This window comes from Phoca vitulina, unplaced genomic scaffold (genome assembly GCF_004348235.1).
Source record: "Phoca vitulina isolate PV1807 unplaced genomic scaffold, GSC_HSeal_1.0 scaffold4, whole genome shotgun sequence".
Lineage (NCBI taxonomy): Eukaryota > Metazoa > Chordata > Mammalia > Carnivora > Phocidae > Phoca > Phoca vitulina.
This window is the reverse complement of record NW_022589707.1, coordinates 33,901,866-33,922,210: the sequence shown is the minus strand read 5'-3', so window position 1 is coordinate 33,922,210 and position 20,345 is coordinate 33,901,866. Positions and strand designations below refer to the sequence as shown.

The following is a 20,345-nucleotide window of genomic DNA, read 5'->3' as shown; positions in this document are numbered from 1 at the left end:
AATTCTCTATCCCCTCAACAACAGCAAAAGGAATACGAGATTATCAGCTTCACAAGTAGTCTGGCAATAAAGTAACTTGAAAGCATCTTAAACAGAGTGAGGATTAAATAAATAGAATTCTTTCTAAGGGAATACAAAATTTTAGTGCAGTGTTCTCTGGGTATGTCTTGAGACTAAATAATTACGATTTCAGATTCAAAATAAAAAAAACCCAATAAAACAACACTATGACAAGTATTGGTATTTTGGTGCTTAAACATAACATGAGATATTGGAACACCAAAACCAGTAATGTACTTACCAAGACCCTGTTAGTGGACACATCCCTCAGGAGGAGTCAGACATACCAGATTTCCATAGTCCCACACCTCCACACCTCATATTCTCTAATTCGTTCTCCTCATTTGTATTTCCTGCTGGAAACAAGCAGCCTCCTGATGGCATGTTGGTCCCCTGCTGAGCCACCGCCCCTGGGCCACGTCCTGGTCATGTTGAAGCAAGGGTTCTTTCCAGGTGACAGAAATTAATGGGTCGACAACATTTTAAGTGTTTTGGCCCCTAAAACGGAACTCACACACAATCTGGCATATTAATTTTATCAGCTGAGGTGGATTGACCGTAAGTCTAAAACAGATTAACTTTAGGGTCCCTTCCAAAGCCTTGGAAGGGGCCCAAGCAATGCGTTCACATGGTCACACGTTTTTTAAAATTTGCAAAAGTTGGATATTTTAAACACGATTGCTTTTTCTCTGAGTACTTTCTTTTCTATCTGGTAGCTGTGGGCTAGCCATGAGAATTTGGGGGCATTTAGGGTGGGATTACGTGGAAATATTTTTGTAGTTTGCAGTCATTTCTGTGCACAGCTGCGTGACTTCCAGGTGTGCTCCTACTGTTCATCAGCATGGTTACAAGGGTGCAGGGCCAATGGGCAGAGCACAGTATGAAAGTATCCTACAGCTCCCAGCGTGGGAAGCCGTGTATCACAGAGGAGAAACAAGGTATAAAATGTCCAAAGCCGGAAGCTGGTCCATGGCAATGGACGGTGTACATGAGTGGGAGATTTGGTTTGCATTGGTTCCTAGTTGAAACAGAAGTATCTTCGTATCAGGAATATGTTCAATAATAAAGCCTACACAATTATGCGCACACCATCATTTTAATTTTGTCTTTATTGAGACAAAGACTTAGGTGCAGGTGGTTTATTTGGGAAGCATCCCAGAGAGCAGGAATGAGAGGGCAAGGAGAGTGACACAGAGTAGAAGGAAGCACCATGGAAGGTATTGTTGCCATGAACAAAGGGACTGATTCTGCCCCTGAGAAGCACACTGAATGCCTCCCCAAAACTGACCATGAAAGGAAGAGGCTGGTGCATTTATTCAATGGCTCCTGGGACCCCTGGGGTGGAACTGCTCCATACCTCTGGGCTGTGTCAAGCAAGCTCCTGAGGGCAGACTGTAGGAAGACGTGCCCATGTAAGGTGGGGTGCTGGCAGCGCGATGTGGGTCTGGGCATACACCCACTGACCCCAAAAATCCGAGGCTGCCTCAGAGAGGGGCAAGGGAGGTGACACACCAACGAGAATGGTGTGCAATAGAATTTACCAGAACTCCCGGGCTTATAGGCACACAAAACATTAACAATACTCCAAATAGGGAGCGCATCTCTAATAACTCTCACTCAAAAGAGATTTGATAGAGGTGCTCCCAATTTGACAACAATTCTAAAAATTCACATGACTTTACCAATGAGTTATGCAGCTGAAAGAAACTCTTCTAGATTATCAATAAAAAGCAACACATTTTACTTTTCTCTCCTTTCTGTAGACCATGATATTACCAAATCATTGTTATAGGAAAAGATGATGAGATTATGCAGCCAAAGAACGTAAGAAAACCTTTTAAAGAAAGACAAATTGTCATGTTTTTTTCAATCATTGGGGTTTTGTGGGGCTTATGCTATTTGTCAACTTTAAAAAATTTGTCATTTGTTGTGATTTCTTTTCTCGTTTTAAATAAACATTCAAGTTTGTACCTAATTTTGTGTTCCTAGTTTCGTGTTCTCTCGTGAGACTCCTTGGCAGCCAGCCGACAGCCTTCCCAGGGGCAGCCCCAGCTTGCTGGCCGTCTTAGAGAAGCAGCAACAGACTGAGGATCAGTCCTGGCGCACCAAGACCCTGGCTAAGTTGCCGAGCATCGATGGACTTCGAGTTTGTTTTTAGAACAATTAGCTATTAAAGGGCACAGATACTCTCTCTGCTTGGAATGGCATCCACAACACTTTATTAAAGGTGATTTGAGGGACAAATGGAGGGAACTGCTCCCTGAAACACTCAGAATCACACTGTCATTCAGATAGACTCCAGAACGAGAGAAAAGCACTTTGCAAAGTTGCTGCTTAAGAGGGTCCTATGGGCCTGCAAAATGGCAGCCCCATAACCATTTGTTGAATGAATTTACCCAAGTTCTTGCCTCCCTGAGCTTTCCAGGAGTGCGTATCCTGGAGGCACTCAGTGGCCCCCTTGGTCTCCAAACACCTGTTCAATCTGAGAGTTGAATGGATTCTCCTTTCCCAGAATCTGGGGCCACTGGAGCTGCACCTTCTTCCAGAAGTGATCTGCCAATAGCAGTGAAGCGACCTGCAAGAGAGAACCCAAAGGAGGAATAAAAGGGAAATTATAACAAAGTAAAGAATTTAGCAGCAGGATTTACTGTATTCTTTGTGTGGTGGGCAGACCTAGGATGGCCCCCCACGACTCCTCGATTTGTGTCTTTGTAGAATCCTCTTCCCTTGCTGTGGGTGGGATGTATCACTTGGTTCTAATCAATGAAATATGGCGAGGGTAAGAGGATGTCCCTTCAGTGACTATGTAACATTATCTAAGACTCTGCTTTGCTGGCAGTCTTGCTTGGGAGACTCTGTGGGACTGATGAAGGAAGAAGGCTTGTCGGGAAGCCTGCATGGCAAGGGGCTGACATCCAGCAAGAAGCTGGGTCCTGGGGCGCCTGGGTGGCTCAGTCGTTAAGCATCTGCCTTCAGCTCAGGTCATGATCCCAGAGTCCTGGGATCGAGCCCCACATCGGGTTCCTTGCTCAGTGGGGAGTCTGCTTCTCCCTCTCCCTGCCGCTCTGCCTACCTGTGCTCTCTGTCTGTCAAATAAATGAATAAAATCTGAAAAAGAAGCTGGGTCCTCAGTCCTACAACCACAAGGAAATGAATTCTACCAACAACCTAAGTGAATTTGAAAGCAATTCTTCCCCAGTTGAGTCTCTGGATGAGGATGTGGCCTGGATGACACACCTGGATTTTCGTCTTGTGAGACCTTAAGTAGAGGCCTTAGTTAAACCGTGCCAGCACTCTGCCCCCACAGAAACTGTGAGTTCTGTATTATTTTGAGCTGCTAACTTTGAGGTGATTTTTTCTTTAGTAACAGACAACAAATGTGCCTTTTATCTGTGGACAGCCAACATCTACTGCAGGCCTAAGGCTTAGGTTTTGGAGATGAACAGGATGAGTACTTCCTTTAAGGAACTCCAGACAGGCAAAATGACACCACCAAACCCACAGGGGGGTCTGTGGGAGGCTGGAGGGAAGGAGGTGCCAACTCTGCTGGGTAGGGGGGAAGCGACAGGTCCTCCCCAAAGAGGGTGACAGCTGAGCTGAGTTTTCAAGGGAGAGTTCACCCAGATGGATGACATGGGAAACAGTGCACCTGGTGGAGGACCCAGGCTGTGCAAAGGCACAGAGGTGTGGAAGAGAATGGCACGGTGGGAATCCAAGGGAGACGAGGCTGCAGAGTCACCGGTTGAAGGAGGCTGTAAGCACAAAGAGTGTGGCTGGGGTTCCAGGGTGAGGAATCATTGGCTTAATGCACAAAAGGCCTGTTTGTGGCTTTCCCAACTTAACGTCCACTCTCTGGTTGCTTGGGTTTACAGCAGGTTTCCCTTTACTCATGGTGTTAGCAGGATCCATTCTTGGTCGTCAAGTCCTCTGGCTTGGGCGCCTGGGTGGCTCAGTTGGTTAAGCGACTGCCTTCAGCTCAGGTCATGGTCCTGGAGTCCCGGGATCGAGTCCCACATCGGGCTCCCTGCTCAGCAGGGAGTCTGCTTCTCCCTCTGACCCTCCCCCCTCTTGTGCTCTCTCTCTCTCTCTCTCATTCTCTCTCAAATAAATAAATAAAATCTTAAAAAAAAAAAAATCCTCTGGCTTGTCACTAACATGCGTTTGATGAGGACTCTTTCTCTGTAAGTAATGCCTTATTTAGCAAACGGGGCCCTAACTTGCCTACATCTGCAAAGGGAAAGCTCAAAGAGAAAGGTGATTGCTGAAGGCCTTTCGGGAGGAATGCACTGTTCAGAGCAGGTGCTCAGGGATGTCCCCAACTTTATTCAGAAGCACATGGACATTGTCTCCAAAGGCCTGGTCCTGTTCAACATTCCAATAGGCAGTGTCGCCAGGTCCCCGTGTGATGTTGGGCAGCCCCCTTCTACTCTCTGGGCTGCAATTGTCTCACTTGCAAAATGAGTGAGCTAAAGTATATGGTTTAAAGACCTTTCTGGGTCTAAACTGTGTGTAAGGTTTTAGCAGCTGTTAGAAAAAACTAGAACTGGTTTAGTTGTTACATTAAATACCCCCAGTATTTTAATATGTTCATGAGCTTTCTGAGCTGGACCCCAAATTCTATGTATCCAAACATGTAATCTTGATCCTATCCATGTGGTACCTAACAGAAACACACCACCCCTACCCCCACCACATATACACATACCCCCAACACCACACACATCACATCACACCACACACACCATATCCACCCTCCCCCATCACACACACACACACGCTTACACCCATACCCACCTCCTCTGCTCCTTCCCCCCCCCCCCCCCCAGGCTAACTATCAAGCCAGCAGGTTTCCAGGAAGGGGCTGCTCCTATCTCACACACTAAGCAAGCAATGTCTTCCAAAGACAGAAGACTGGTCTTGTGGCTGTTTTTCTGGCTATTTCTCAACAAAGGAGGCTGCCACCAGGTCTGTGGAAAAATACTGGTTTTCCTGTTTTGTTTTCTGCCTTTCTACTTGGTACACCTAAGCTGTCTTCCTAACAATTGTGTGAAACCAAGACATTTGTGGTTATTTATTTCCCAATCTCAATTAATAAAGGAGGAGATGGGGTGAGGATAAGAAGAGGAAAGTTAAAAGGAAAGAGCTCCGCTTTGTGCCTACAGTAACTGTTTGGTTTGAAAGCAATTAGTTGGCTGTCACTCTAGTGGAGATGAAAATATTTATGAGTGTGCACTGCTAATACATTGGGTCTAAAGCGAGAGTGGCATGGTTATTATTAAACTAGAGACTTGGATAAAATGACCCACTCTAATCACTCACTCATGTGACAAACATTTACTGAGCATCTACTGCGGGTTCCTCCTATAACCAGCCTCCTGTTGGAACTCCCATGATACACAGGGCGAAGCACAACCACCGGTCCCCTCATTACTCCGGGTTAGCTGTTCCCTGAACATGAATATTCTTTTGTGCTTCCCTGGTCATAGTTTAAAATAGTAAAGCAATCCCTATTCATCTGAGAAAAATCTGAAAAGACAATTAAGCAAAAAGAGGAAACAATAAGTGCAAGTCCCCTGTAATTATAATAGAGGTAGCCCACGTTAACCCTGGGTGCAGGGCCCTGCCCCTGCCCGCACACATACACACGTGCACGCACACACACATGCACACACAAAGTGGATCCTTCTGCAAATATAATTTTATAGTCTGCTCTTTCTGAGGTGTAATTTACGCACGGTGGAATTAACTTCTTGTGATAAACAGCTTCGCGAGTGTTGACTAATGGGTACAGTTGAGGAATCGCCCCCACAATCTGTAATCCGCTTTTATTTGCTCTATATTACAAACGTATTTCTGTGTCACTAAAGGTAGCTCGATATCACTGTGTTTATTCAGTGCGTGACAGTCCATCAGATGGGCGCAAGCTAATTTATTTCACCAGTGGAGACTTTTGTCACGCATCTCTCACGTTTGACCTCGGGACAGGGCAACAGAGCGCGCACGGAAGGGGTTCGCGGGCTGCGTCGCTCGCCTCCCCTACCGCACACGTGCGTGGGGGGACGTCCGGCCCAGCAGAATGCTAGGGGATAGGAGGTTCTGGTTCGGTGGCACTTTCTGGTTAACGGAGTCAGGTCCTTGGGAGTCTCCCCCTTTGTGCCTGCGTGCCCTGGCAGGGCCCCCGCTGCGGTGAGTGCTCACAGGGGCCATGTGCGTGGTGTTGCCTTCGTGCAAACCCCCCCTCCTCCCCGCCCAGCCCAGCAGGTGGGCCGCTTCCTCGGCTGGCTGCGCTCTGAGGAGCCCTGGTGCTTTCTTGCAGGCCCTCCTGCAGCCCCAGGGCTTTTGTGGGGTATGGCCACGCACCTGTCTACCTGCTGCTGCCACAGAGGAACCCTCGCGGTGCCCAAAGCACGCCATGGTCCCTGGTCGCTCTAAAGGCTCCTCTGCGAAATTCTCCCAGAAGGGGTGACAAGGCAGGGGGACCTAACACCCTGTTGTCTTAGGTGGAGTCTGGCGAAACAGATCTTTCAGTGTTGATGTGCAGCCCCAGAATCCCTCAGGTTCGAGGCACGAGTCTCGGGAGAGGGGAAGGGGAGGCTAGGAACCCGATGCAGTTTCTGGTAAGAGCCACCATATGGCTTCTGGCCTCTCGCTCCCTTCTGATGACAGTTTTTAAACGGAGCCACTCTTCTTTGCTTAACCATATTTGGGCTTATGCTGAGCCCCTCTCCAGGAGAGCGTCTGGTCCTCCCCGTAAATACACACCGTTGGGTCCACCCCACATGCTCATGAGACACACCTGGACACCACAGAAGCCCAGCAGGGGTCACAGCTGGACGCAGCCCAGGATCCCTTCACATTCCTTCTTCATTAACTCATTTTATGTATTTTGCTACAAAAATAGAACTCATTAGTAAGACAACTATAAAGTCAAACCCTAAACAGTAACTACCTTTTTATAATATTAAAAAAAAAATAAATGCAATTCAAAGCAAGATTGCATAGGTTTCACCAAAAACTTATCCCTGATCCCTTGTAAGTTGAACCTTGCTAAATTTAACTCTGGGCTTTTATGAGACCAAAGTTAAAAATACACTCTGAATTTATTTTTCCTGTAGGAAGAACATTTCTGGGCTATCTTGGTAAGATTGCTTTTAAACTCCTGCAGGGAAGCCCTTACCACAGGGAAGGCATGGCTCTGCTTCTCTGGGCTCTTAATCTGCCCAGAAACACGGTCTATTGGACCCAATTAATTTCATTTTATTTTTATTCTGAGAGAGAGAGAGAGAGAGAGAGCACACACATGTGAGCAAGCAGGGGGAGGGGCTGAAGGAGAGAGAATCTTAAGCAGGCTCCACGCCCAGTGCAGAGCCTGACGTGGGGTTCCATCCCACGACCCCAAGATCATGACCTGAGCCAAAAGCAAGAGTCAGACGCTCAACCGACTGAGCCACCCACGCATCCCTGTCCCAATTAATTTTAAATTTGTAAATCAACAACATGCCAACAGTGTAAGATGTATTTAAACATTTACATCTATGGGAAAATGTAAATTCCCAGCCCTAGCCTCTCTGTGCTGACTCAGGGTGTCATTCCAGAGCCACTGTTGCTAGCTGGCTTTATGTATAAAGCAAACTGAACAGACACGGTCCCCGGTGCACGGGGCAGGACCAGCCTAAAGTGTCTGAAGGTTCCTTGGCCCAGAAGGCCCTCCTCTCTACCCTCCCCACTGCCAACATCGTTTCCTTCTTTGAGGGACTCCACAAGTCCACCCAGGACCCTGGGTTCCCAGGGGCTTCCACGCTGAGCTAAACAAAGACCTGGAGGCTGTTAACATTTAATAACCGATTATATACATAATAAATATTAAAGCCAAATATATATATGTAATTTAAAACCAATCCACTGATTAGTATCTTATATCTGCCTCCAGCAATGCACAAGGTTCAGGGCTCAAGAGAAAGTCGGGGAGTTGATGTCATGGAAAATGTATTGCTTGCAGGAAGAGTTTTAGGAGGATGGTTTGAGCTGCTACTGGCATCATGAGAGGAGAGGAGGTGGTCTTGCAGAGAGCTCCGCTGGGCAAAGCTGCTAAGGCAGGAGGTGTCAGGGAAGCTTAGCTGGTGTCTCAGAGTAGCCAGGGACACTGGACTTGATGTTATGTCTGGGGCTCTTCCAACATTTTCTGTTTCCTATTGTCTGGTTCTAGGCCCAGAGGTCTTTTAAGAACCTCTTCAGAGGCTTAGCTTCGCAGAGATTTTAAAAAGTGAGTATTTGAATTGGTAGAATTGCTGTGGCTTCCGTAGGCCACAAATCTGGGTCTTGGGTCTTTGCCATATCCTTTCTTTTATAAGTCAGACTTTCTCTGCATTTGGTCAGCAGTTTCTCAGTCAGTTATTCTCCCCTCTCTACTATACCTGCTCTTACTGGAGGCCTCAAATGGTCTCCTGGGTCTCCTCTCCAGTGGGTCCTTCTGTGATGGGCAATGGTCACAATTTGACCACATGGGCCAATCTCATTCCTGCAAGTGTCTCCAGTTCTCAATTAGATACTGATGATTTCCAAACCTGTGTCTCCAGGCCAGGCCCCTCTTCTGAGATCAGAACCCATCAATTTGATCTAATGGTGATTTAGACAGTTCCATCTGGATATTGTGCAGGCACCCCAAATTCAGAATGCTTAAGTCTGCCCCTTCCTCTTTGGGGTTCCTTGCCTTGGTATCTTTCATTTCTGTTCATCCAGATGCCCAGTCCTATGAGTCGTCTCCTTCCCACCCACCAAATCCCATCAACTCTCAAGTCTGCATTGTAACCTACTTTTCCCCTCCTATTGAAGAAGATATTTCTTAAAATTCTGGTTCTACATTTAGGGAGTGAGCTGAAAAGGTAAAGCAGTTGTCAGTCTATACTAAGATTTTTTTCTATGCCTGGTTATTTTCCATTAAAATATAAGCAAAGGGTGTAGATTTAGATATAATTTGGTTAAAAAATTATAATGTATCAATCATGAATTTGAACTGCTCAACACAATTCATGTTTATACTTAATTAAACTTGTCTTCCTAAGAAAATTGGAACAATTGAATCAACACTCCCACCACTTCTCTTGTAGGGTTTTAGAAAGAAATAGGCCAATAGTATAAACCCTGCTTCCCCCTTCGTGGTTAAGGGCCCGTACCAACTGTTTTTGCTCAGATGTTCAGGAATTGGTGGGAGTGCACGTGAACATGGCCTGAGTCTACTCCTTTGGTTGGTATTATGTCCGTGCAATTAATATGAGGTCCTTAGACCAACTTTGCCCATCTGGCTCTTTTAAGATGGAAAAGATGTGGACTCCCATAGCTCCCTATGTTTTGTGGATCATTTACTTGTGTGTGTGTGTGTGTGTGCATGTGCACGCATGTGTGGCAGTTTTAAGTTATTAGTTTTTAAAATAATAACATAAGGTTCTAAAAGGATCCATCAACACTGCCTCTGCTGTAAGGGGCATTATCTGGAGGGGAGTTTGCAGGTACGACAAGAGGCTCCTCTTCAAGGCTCTAAGTCACGATGTGCTCATGTGCGCACCTCTGCAGCTCCCGCCCAGACCCCTTCCTGAGCTCTGCTTATGTATTACCTGCTAAAAATACACTCCCATTTTGGATGTCCTGCAGGCTCCTTTAATCTAACATGTGCCAAACTCCTCTTCAAACCACCCCGTCCTCTGTGTTCTTCACCTCAGTGAGCAACAGAATCATCTATCCAATTTCTGAAGTCATGAAAGAAGTGTCATGCTTAGCATCTCTTTCTCTTTTTTTTTTTAAGATTTTATTTATTTATTTGAGAGAGAGAGAGAGCATGAGATGGGGGAGGGTCAGAGGGACAAGCAAACTCCCCAACCAAGCAGAGAGCCCAATGTGGGCCTCGATCCCGGGACTCCAGGATCATGACCTGAGCCGAACGCAGTCGCTTAACCAACTGAACCACTCAGGCGCCCCAACATCTCTTTCTCTTTCACACTCACGTCCAATAAATGGCCATGTTCTGTTGATTCAACTGTGTAAATCTGTCCAATACACACCTTTCTCTTTCTCCCCACTCCCCTGGGCCCCACCACACCATTCTCCAGCCGCTACCACAAGTCTGGTTCTTTTTCTTTCTTGCTTAAAAACCTTCAGTGGCCCCTCCTTCCCCACAGAAAAAAGGTCAAACCCCGTGCAGATTCCTCTCTCTCAACCCCGCGCCCATTCTCTATGTCCCAGCACTTTTATTTCCTCCAAAGTGCCCTGCTGGCTTTTTGTTTTGTTTTGTTTCTGCATTCAGGTCTTGGCCCATGCGGTTTCCTCTGCTCAGAACACTTTGTGTAGCCCCTCCCTCTTCCCCTGCACTTGACTCGCTCTTGCTCTTAGTTTTGAGTGAGCTCCTCTGGAAACTTTTCTGAACACCGCTCTCTCCCATCCCGCCCCACAGAGTGCTCCCATAGCCCCAAGCTCACACAGCTGGAGGCATCGACCACTTTATATTTAATTATCTGTTCACTTGTCGTTCTTCCCCTCTAGACTATAAGCTCCTTAGATGGCAGGGGCAGCTTCTTGTTCACTCTTGAATTCTCATTGTGTTAGGCACTCAATAAACATTTTTGGATGCAAGTTGCAGTCTGGACCCTTTAACTCAATATATGATAAACAGGCAGGTTTTGGGCATGGCGACCCATTGTTGCCCACTTTGGATGTGGCTTCACCATGCCCTCACCTACTACCCACACAGGAACAAATCTCTCGGGAATAACATGTGATTTCAGCACACACTGATTTTCTGCTTTTTTGGTTTTAATTAATTAATTGTAAATAGGCTCTACGCCCAACGTGAGACTTGAACTCATGACCCTGAGATCAAGAGTCGCATCTTCTACCCGACTAAGTCTGCCCGGTGCCCCCCACCCCCCGATCTTCAGCTTTCGACCCTGTTCTCGATAATCAGTTATAGGCAAAGCTCTTTGAGTGCAAGATAGAACCCTAATGTAACAGACTTTGAACCGTAATATTAAGTGTCAGGGACAGGATGGTCTTTTGATGGATCAGACAAGTATGTCCCAAAGGATAAAAAAAAAGCTATTTTAACCCTCTCCTTTTTAGTTTGTTCCCAATTAACTCCTTCTCTGACCATTTCTTCATATCCACAATTCTCTCTAGAATCAGAAATGTACAACTCTGTGATACGCGGGAATGACAAGAACCACGACCTAATTATTGCCAGAAAGAAGGTCTCCATATTAAAAACCATTCTTAGACGAAAGTCATCATTCTGTGGGGAGCAGACTCTAATATTTAACCAGCTTCTAGCCAATAATTCTGTTGGATCAGCTGATCCACGCGATACCCAGGAAAGTTAGATATTCTGAGGTGCATTACTTAGATTTATTTTTTCAGTTGTTTAAAACAGGGAGATGGGCATTTGATGCTCACTTTCAATTTACCCAGCATTTGTGGGACTCCACTGTGTATTCATCTGTAGATAGAGTGGCACTCTTTTTTGTTTCCTTTGAGACAGTTCTTAGCCCTGCCCGTGGGTACTCAGTGAGCCTGCAGCTTGAGGGAAGGTGGGCTGTCAAGCCATTCAGGCTCCCAAGGGGATGGTCAGCCCTCCCTGTGGCCTGGCTGACCACCGAGACCAAGGCCACAGGGAGAGCACACCAGGACTGCTTCTCCGGTTTACACCCTTGTCACTGCCACACCGTCCTTACCAAAGGCTAGGCCAGAAAGACTAGAGTTGCAAAGGATTGCCGGCTTTCAAAATTTGAAAAGTGGCAGGACTACTCCCACACTTCTTTCATTTTCTTTTTTAAATGAAGGAACATCACAAGCAGGTCCAGTATGTATGAAAGATAAAAGCAGAGCTTCCCTGGTTGAAGTTAGGATAATGGATAGGGTGAGGGTGGGAGGGGACAGAGTCCCACCCTCTAGCTCGCCTTGCTCTGTGAAGAGACTAGATTAGAACTGCTTTCCAGAATTGTGTCCTGGAATCTTAGATAAGAAACAGGTCTTACTGCAGGATATTGCTAAGGACACTGTTTTCCTCTCATCCAGGGTCCTTTCTGGAAAGATCCATAGAAGAAGTTTCTCATAGGTCTCTCTTCCAGGAATCCTTGTGATTTTTTTTGAGTATTCGACTTATTATTATTCTTTATGCAGGCCATGACGTATGCCCCTTTTTATGGCAGAGCTGATGCTGCTGGCTGCTGCTGGCAGTTTCTCAGGACTGCCCTGCACACATGATATGAACTGCAGACATTAAGTCAGGAAGCCAGGCATCATTTCGGTCTCACTTGCCTTTTACTCTGATTTTCAGTTGGTTTTTATTGAATCTTCTATCTTAGACATGTGAGTACATTTTTCTGGAGTAAAAGGTGATAAAAACAAAGGGGATAAAAACAAACATATGGATGCATAACTACATTTTACAACGAACCTACCAGAAAGCCTTCAGCAACCGCTGTGTGACTGCACGTACCTCATTGGGGTGGAATCCATCGACTGGTTCAATGAGCTGCCAGGGCTGCCCGCCTCTCTTCCGCCACTCGTCCGTGACTGCAGGGCACACACAACCAGAGGGTTAGCGACGCGCTTCTCTAAGTGACGGTCAGTGCTGGAGAGCAAGGACCGTGTGGACCAAACGTGAGAACTGCCCACGGGCCTGCCTGGCAGATGCTTTACTCAGTTGTGGCCGCTCTGGGCTATTATCTCAGGCATTGTATGGTCTTTTTTTTTTTTTTTTTTTTGATTTTCTAGCTCAGGAAGAAAATGTGTGATGGTGTTGGGTGAATGTGGTTTGTGCAGGCAGGAGGGCGGTGGGAAAAGGTGAGCTCTGAAATATTCAACACCGATGTAAATTCATCTCATCTGTCAGTGGGAGAGTATTGCAAGAGAAGGGGGGGGGAGTTAAAACATTTTGTTAACATCTCTTCACGTGGGCTGCCATTTCCAGATGCTGTCTGCATATGTCAAGCCGTCACCATTAAAAATTGTACAGTTTCTCAGAAATACAATTACATAAAATGATCTCAACATCACATTTAGAGTGAGTATGGCTACAGAGGAAATATTATGAGCCCCAAAGTGATGAGAAGCAGTGAAACTGCCCTTCAATAGGAGTAAGAGACCAAGACTGTCAGTTGCTCCAAGGCAATAGCACCATTAACTCTATACTGTAATTTTATACAGTCAGGAAGAACTCCTCAAGGAAATTTCCAAATCCCTAGAGAGCCAACAGAGAGAAAGATTCGAAACTGGCTGCTCCCAGCGTCTCCCCTGCCCTCCCTTCCTTGGCGTCCAGAGAGGGGCGTAGGCACGGCTGTAATTTTTCCAGTTCTTCCCTCTTCTCCACAAAGACTCAAGAGCAGGGATGTGTGTGCCCTCTTGGTTCCCCCCCATCTCGCCCCAAAAGAAGGAATGGAAATTCTACCGGAGGCTTTGACTGTGCAAGTGAAGCCTGTCTCAGAGCTGAATCAGTACTATGCTGCTTTTGTAATTAGTCCTAATATCACAGCAGGCCACCCCTCCTTGCTACCCAATCCCTGTTCCCCGAGGGGCTGCAAATACTGCTGCCCTTCTCAGAGCTCAGGAAAAAATTCCTGCTGGTCGTTTGAAGTCCTACATACAGGATCATCAATTCCCTTTGGCTTCTTCTCCTGCAAAATGGCCGCCACTGAGCCACTCCTCCATATTTTGCATCTGGCTGTTATTGGGAGTCAGTGATAACATATTCCTTCCTGCCAGGAAACATGTTTTTGCCGCTGCACAAGTCCCTATCCCTCCTCACTACAAGGGAGTCCAGTCTTTAGAAGAACTGGCTTATCATATAGAATAATCCAATAGGCATTAAAAGAAATGCCGCAGGTTACCAAGGCTACCATCATTCTATTCAGAGTGAAAAACATCATTTTCCCACATGATTATTGTGTCTGTGAGGGTTACCAGTCATTGCAAATCTGCGGACATCAGTATTATAACACTTAAAGGGAGAATCAGAAACTCACAGGCAAGAGTTTAAGGTTTTATCTGTATTGTGACCAGTGCTAGACAAAGTGACCCTTTTACATTTGTTGATCTCAGGGGGAAATTTTGCTTTCTTAGAATAAATGCAATACCAGTGGTCTTTATTTCTTCTCTGACTGATTTTATTTTATTTAATTTTTTAAAAAGATCTTATTTATTTATTTGAGAAAGAGAGAGCATGAGGAGGGAGGAGGGGCAGAGGAAGAAGGAGAAGCAGACTCCCCGCTGAGCAGGAAGCCCCACATGGGACTTGATCCCAGGACCCTGGGATCGTGACCTGAGCCAAAGGCAGATGCTTAACCAACTGAGCCACCCAGGAGACTCTGACTGATTGTAAAGGAGGAGATCCAAGCAGGGGCAGCATGGTAAGTTGGTCTGTTTACTTCCTGCCTGGGATCACAATTAAAAATAGGTAAATGAATTCCTATTTTCTCAGAAGACCTGAATTAAACTTCTTGAATGATCACAAATGATCTCTTGGGATTTGGTGCATAATGTATTTTCTGTATCTGTAAAGTCGAAGTAGTCATCAGCAATGACCAGCTTTTCAGAGATGCCATAGGAATCATCGAAGAAGAGTCATAAGCACTTGGTAGCTCCTTGCTAAACAGCAACACTAGCAGATATTTAAAACAAGAAATCGGAATTCTGGTCAGCACCATGAAGTCATTGGTTGTTTCACAAACATCCACATGGGGAGAACTAAGAATCAAGTTTACTCCAATTGAGTTGTCTTGGAAACTGAGGGCAGCTGGTATATTTAAACTGTCAGTCTAAAAATGGCCTTGTCAGCCAAGTGGCATTTTCCTTCCTCTGTTTGGGAGGTGTGGTACAGACAAAGAAAAAGGACATCACCTGCTCCAGCTGGCATTTCCTGAAGGGAGGAAAAATTGCTGCCTCTGTTTAGCTCATAACCAGTTAGAGGATGAGTCAGCAAGAGACAAAAAAGAGTCTTTGGAGATGAGCAATAGCCTTTCACTGCGGGACTGATGCTGTCAGAATGGAGAACAGATAGGGCTCATGCCCACCCTCCAGGGACAGCGACCCTCAGCTGCAGTTTGCTCTGTCACAGGGGGTGGAACTGTACATTTCATATGAAAAATGAGGATGTTTGTGATGAAGTCATCAGCTCAAATACAGCAATGAAATGAGAGGGGAGATTTCCATGTGACCCTTAAGACTGCAGGTTTCATAAGTGGCTAGACAGTTTTTAAGTCTGATAACACAAGACCACGGTGCTAATGAGATACATTTCCACCATGGCTTCCTCTAGGGCACCCAAAGTGGTCCCCGGGTATGATTGGTATTGGGAGGTGGGTTGGACACTGGAAGAGAATCAACATTTATTCTCCTTCTATGATAAGCCCTAGAAGAGTGTAGTAGGTGCTTTGCATATACTGATGACAGTGGTGGTGGGAGGATGTCAGCTAAGAGGGTTCTCACCACATTGCAGTGTTGTCTCAATCCTCACATAACCCCCAGGCCCCCCGCCCAACCCCCCCACCTGCTCCCTGGTTTACTGATTGTTACCTTACACAAAAGAGAACAAAGCAGAGTGGTTATTTAACTACTCAAGGTTACACAGTCATTCGGTGTCTGAGCTGGGATAGGGGCTCAGTTCTATCTGGTGGTGAATGCTGGGCTCTTTCTACAAGAGCGCATTGCGCCTCCATGATTTCTGGGATGATGAGCTTCCCAGGTGTGGCGGTTACCCATGGAGTTGGATCTGGGAGTGAATGAGCCCTCCGCTGTATCAGCTGTTCATACGGGCAGTTCGCAGGCCACCAGATCCTCTGTCTGCACGCTCCCTCCTTCTGTGCCCGTACGTCCTCCCTAGTGGAGCACCCACTAACTTCCTATGGAGAAGGCAAAGAAGGCCTCTACCAAAACTGGATCTACAGATTTATTTTTAATAAATGTCTCTCAGGAAATTCCTTCAACTGTTGATGATTGTTGCCAAGTAAGGACAAATATGGAGGAGGTTTCTCGGTAAGATGACCCACTGCCATTTGATTTAAAATGTTCAGTTCAGTTTAACTGAACTTTGAGCTTTTATATTGCATTTATTGTTGCCATGAGGACAAGAAGGGGCCAATGAGCCTCTGCTTCCAGCCTGTTAGGTCATCAGTGGAAAGCTGGTAGTACTGAGTCAAGGGTAAAACTCTTCTCTCCCTATCCTTGATGAAGATAAGGGCTGTTTTGTTTTTCTGACAGCTATATTCCCAGCACCTACATGTACATGGTAAGACTTAGTAAAAATCGGATGACTAACTAAATTCTTAACCTTGGAGCATTACGGAGCCCCATTTATTAAATTTTAACGTGCATCTGGGTCATCTGTGGATTATGTTAAAATGCAAATTCCAATTAGGTAGGTCCTAGTTAGGATTGGAGCCTGGGGCTCTGCATTTATAACTAGCCCCCAGGTGGTGTGGATACTGCTCATCCTGAGCCATACATTGAGTAGCAAGGGTGTGAGGGGACCCTATTCTTTCCTGGGCACCAGCTATGTACCAGGCACAGCATTTAGGAGAATTACATTTTTTTTCCCCATACAATCATCATGAAGATCTGTTATGTCGATATGGCAGCCCCATTTCCAGGTCTGGAAAGGAGAGTTTAGACATGTTCAGGGAATTGCCTACATTCCCAAAGACAATAAATGACAGAGCTAGAGATTACTTTGGAAAATGAAAAGTCCCATGTGAATGTTAGACATTATTATATTTTTAATAACTTTATCTATATTCAAGGTTGATGATCATCAAAGATCACTTGGTGGTGCATTTGTTTACACCAGGAATTCATTAATGAGTCTTTAGCTCTGCATTTTAATGAGAGGTTATTTATCAAAACGTCTTTCCCCAGGAGAGAATTATGTATCACCTAGGCAGGAAATCTACTTAAGGGAGATCAGTCCTGTTGAAAAGCTGTTCAGGATTGAAGTACGAGAGTATGCAATGCCCTACGTGTCAGCTAATGTAAAATTTGATAATTCATGATGGCCATCTGCTTCATCCCAGATGCTGGGGTTGGGGGTGTTGGTGGCAGGGAGAGAGAGATGATAAACTCGGGATGAGACCTCTCCCATCATTTGCATACACCGTAAAGCTTTCCATTAGCGTCATCTCAGAGGGCAGTCAGTCAACAGGAGGCTTTTCTCTTGTATAACAAGTGCTTAGCAATGAAAATGAGACTGGGAGGATTAAAGTCAACAAATAACAATTTTTCAGAGTCAAGATGTAAAGGATAAATCAGGAGCTCCGATAATCACCCCCATTTTTGTGTGGCCACTCCTCAGTGACCCCTGTGTTCGGACAGAATGTTAGAAAAGAAACAGTGACGTTCTTTCCAGAAAGCTGGAAGATGGGTTGTCCACTTTGCCACAGGCAAATCCGAGGTTCCTCCCTTAAAGACTCTGGTAAGTTACATCATGTGTGGGGGCTGGGAATCTGTTCTGCCACTGGACCCCTAGGTCAGTCAGCATTCATACGGGAGGCACTGCCTTATCCCTCATTCCTGCCACACTCATCTTCAGCCCACAGGTAAGCAGGGCATTGCTCAACTGGCAAGAATGAGGTAGGTGATTCCATTGATCTGCTGGCTCCCGGCCCAGAGCTGTCTCCGACTGGTCATTGGCTCTATTGCTTCAGGGATTCTAAAATGATGGTGAAATGAGGAGGTGATGGTAAGCTTCCCTCCTCCCTGAAAGGGTCTCACGCTTTATCTTTCTTCACTACTCAGAGCTGTGATGTGTCCAATGTGTGGGAGCCACCCTGCCCAGTCTACTGCCTGTTGGCTTATAAAGCTCCGCGCAGTCAGGCTCTGACCTGTAGCCACTGCTTCTGTCTGTGGCCATACCTACTCCAAACGCAACTTACGTTCTCGGAAGTCAAAATCCATGTAGAAAAGATCGAAGTTCGTAAATTTCTGGCTGGTTGCAATTTTTTTCAGTGTATTGGAGAGTTGTTTTGCTCTCTGAATACAAAAGAAACAGGGAGAATTCCATGAAACCTAGACTTTAGTGAGACGATTCAGGCAGAACAAAGAAACTGGTAGTCCCCACCCTCACTTGGAGCCATCAGCGGAGGGATGCTCTGCCCGTGAAATTCTAGTCATGCAAAAATGGCTAATGAACATACAAAACTGTTAACATTCATTAGGAATCAATCAGTGAAAATTAAAGTAATAAGATACCACTTCTTTCCCATGGGATTGGCAAAGAAAAGATGAATAATCTTGATGCTATAGAATATTGCCATGGGAGAGGTGACTGAGAATGTCAATTTGTTTCACCTTTCTAGAGAGCAATTTGGAAATAGGGATCAAACCCTTATACATGGCATAACCCTTTGACCCAATAATTTCTCTAAGAATTTGTCTGAAGGAAATAGACACAGTATAGAAAGAAATATGTATATACACACACAGGTTAGTCACAGTGCTATTTTTCATAGCGAAAAATTGGAAACAACCTATATGTCCAACACTAAGGGGCGAAATAAATCACGGTACATTCATATGCTGTATGCTTTAAAATGATGACAAAATTATGATGTGGAGGACTAACTTATGAACATTGGAAGGCACAAAACAATATGTGTACTCTGATACTGTGTAGGCAAAACCCCCCAAATATCTATGAAAGTAATACTGGAAACACATACATACATATTGGCTTGGGTGATGGGATTTGCGGTAATTTTTGTTATTATTCTTTGTGTCTCAGCTTTTTTATATTCCCCAATTTTTTTTAATTGAAATATATTTCTTTTGTAAAAAAAAATCAATAAATCTCTTACAAAGAGATTATTCACCATCCCTGAAAGAAGTACGTGAACCATGAATGTCCTCAGAGAAGAGAGGAAGGCTGCGGAGCCCCTGGTCCTCGTGGACCTTGGGAGAACGCCAGTCATCTGTGGGCCTAACCTTGCTCAATCCTCTCTATGTCTACAAATACGCCTAGGACGCCTAGGTATATGTGTATCCATGTATGTGTGTGTACAGGAGAGAAAGACACACAACAGAGACAGTGACTGAGAGCCACAGACCCAGAGCGTGGCAGAAAGAGAGGGACAGGGCACCCCACATTCTCTTGGCTTCTCCAACACCCTGGCAGTTTGATGTTTTTATTCATCAGCTTGGAGGCCACTGCCCTGCCCAAACACCCTTCCCAGTGGAAATGCTGCAGTAAATAACCTGGAAAGAAAGATCAAAGATGCTATCAAAGGAGTCGCTACAGTCCTACCTCGGAAGTGAGAGTCCGGAGCGTCTTGTTGGAGGACATCCAACTGTGGCAGGGGCTGACCTGAGAGTAAGAAAACACCGCTTTGATTACAGAGGAGCAAGACCAGTAACAGGGAATGTGGCCTTGGAACAAGTCATTGTGGGCTCACCTGGAGACAGTTCAGGAAGGAGTAGAAATGTGCATAGGTCACATCCTTATTTAGCTGGCCTGGAAGACAAAGAGGTCTGTTATGTTGTACTTATTCAGATCTAGCAGCCAACTAGGGACACTTGTGGATGACCCTGCCTTTCCTGAGAAGGGTGGCACTTCCAGGGACCTGTCCTGAGTTTTCATTCCGCATTGCTCCTGAAGAATGCCTGAACATTCCTTCTTTCCGAGTGTCCTAGAAATCAGACCGAGCTGGGGAGGGGCTCTAAGGAGTTTACTCCCATCTCGAGCTTCTGCCCTTATCTGGACCCCAGGTAGAAGGTTAAAAAGGCCCCATACAGGCTGGAACACCACTAACAAAGGACTTGGGGAGCAGGGGCTTTCTCCAGGCAGGGGTATGAGATGCCAAGTTCCCATGGAGAGCATTCACGGTGGTAGTTGGCCAAACCCTCATTGTCGACTTTATGTAACACTCAGGTCTGCCCAATTATCCCACGCTGAGGACCTGCTGGGACTTTCTGGGTGTCTGAAGTTCTGACCATGTGCTGCCCTGCAGTTTGGTAGACTGAAAGCCTCCAAAAGTGTGTGGGTGGCCGTTGGATGGGAGAGGACAGCACACCCTATCCCTTCACAGCCCAGTGCGTATCTTATTTGAGACCTAATTACTAGATATGCTCTAATTTATTTATTTATTTATTTATTTATTTATTTTTAAAGATTTTGTTTATTTATTTAACAGAGATAGAGAGAGAGCACAAGTAGGCAGAGCGGCAGACAGAGGGAGAGGGAGAAGCAGACTCTCCGCCGAGCAGGGAGCCCGATGCGGGGCTCGATCTCAGGACCCTGGGATCATGACCTGAGC

General features: G+C 45.7%; 1 protein-coding gene across 1 annotated transcript in view; it reads right to left on the bottom strand.

Annotated features, from left to right (window-relative positions):
• Window positions 1-1,207: 1,207 nt before the first annotated feature.
• Window positions 1,208-20,345, bottom strand: part of AOAH (acyloxyacyl hydrolase) — a 166,594-nt gene continuing 147,456 nt past the window's right edge. Inside the window, exons 17-21 of the mRNA XM_032401770.1 lie at window positions 19,485-19,543; window positions 19,337-19,396; window positions 17,970-18,066; window positions 12,545-12,621; window positions 1,208-2,635 (exon numbers count right to left, since the gene is read on the bottom strand). Coding sequence (XP_032257661.1) covers window positions 2,507-2,635; window positions 12,545-12,621; window positions 17,970-18,066; window positions 19,337-19,396; window positions 19,485-19,543 — 422 coding nt within the window. The 3' untranslated portion in view covers window positions 1,208-2,506. The remainder of the gene's footprint in view (window positions 2,636-12,544; window positions 12,622-17,969; window positions 18,067-19,336; window positions 19,397-19,484; window positions 19,544-20,345) is intronic.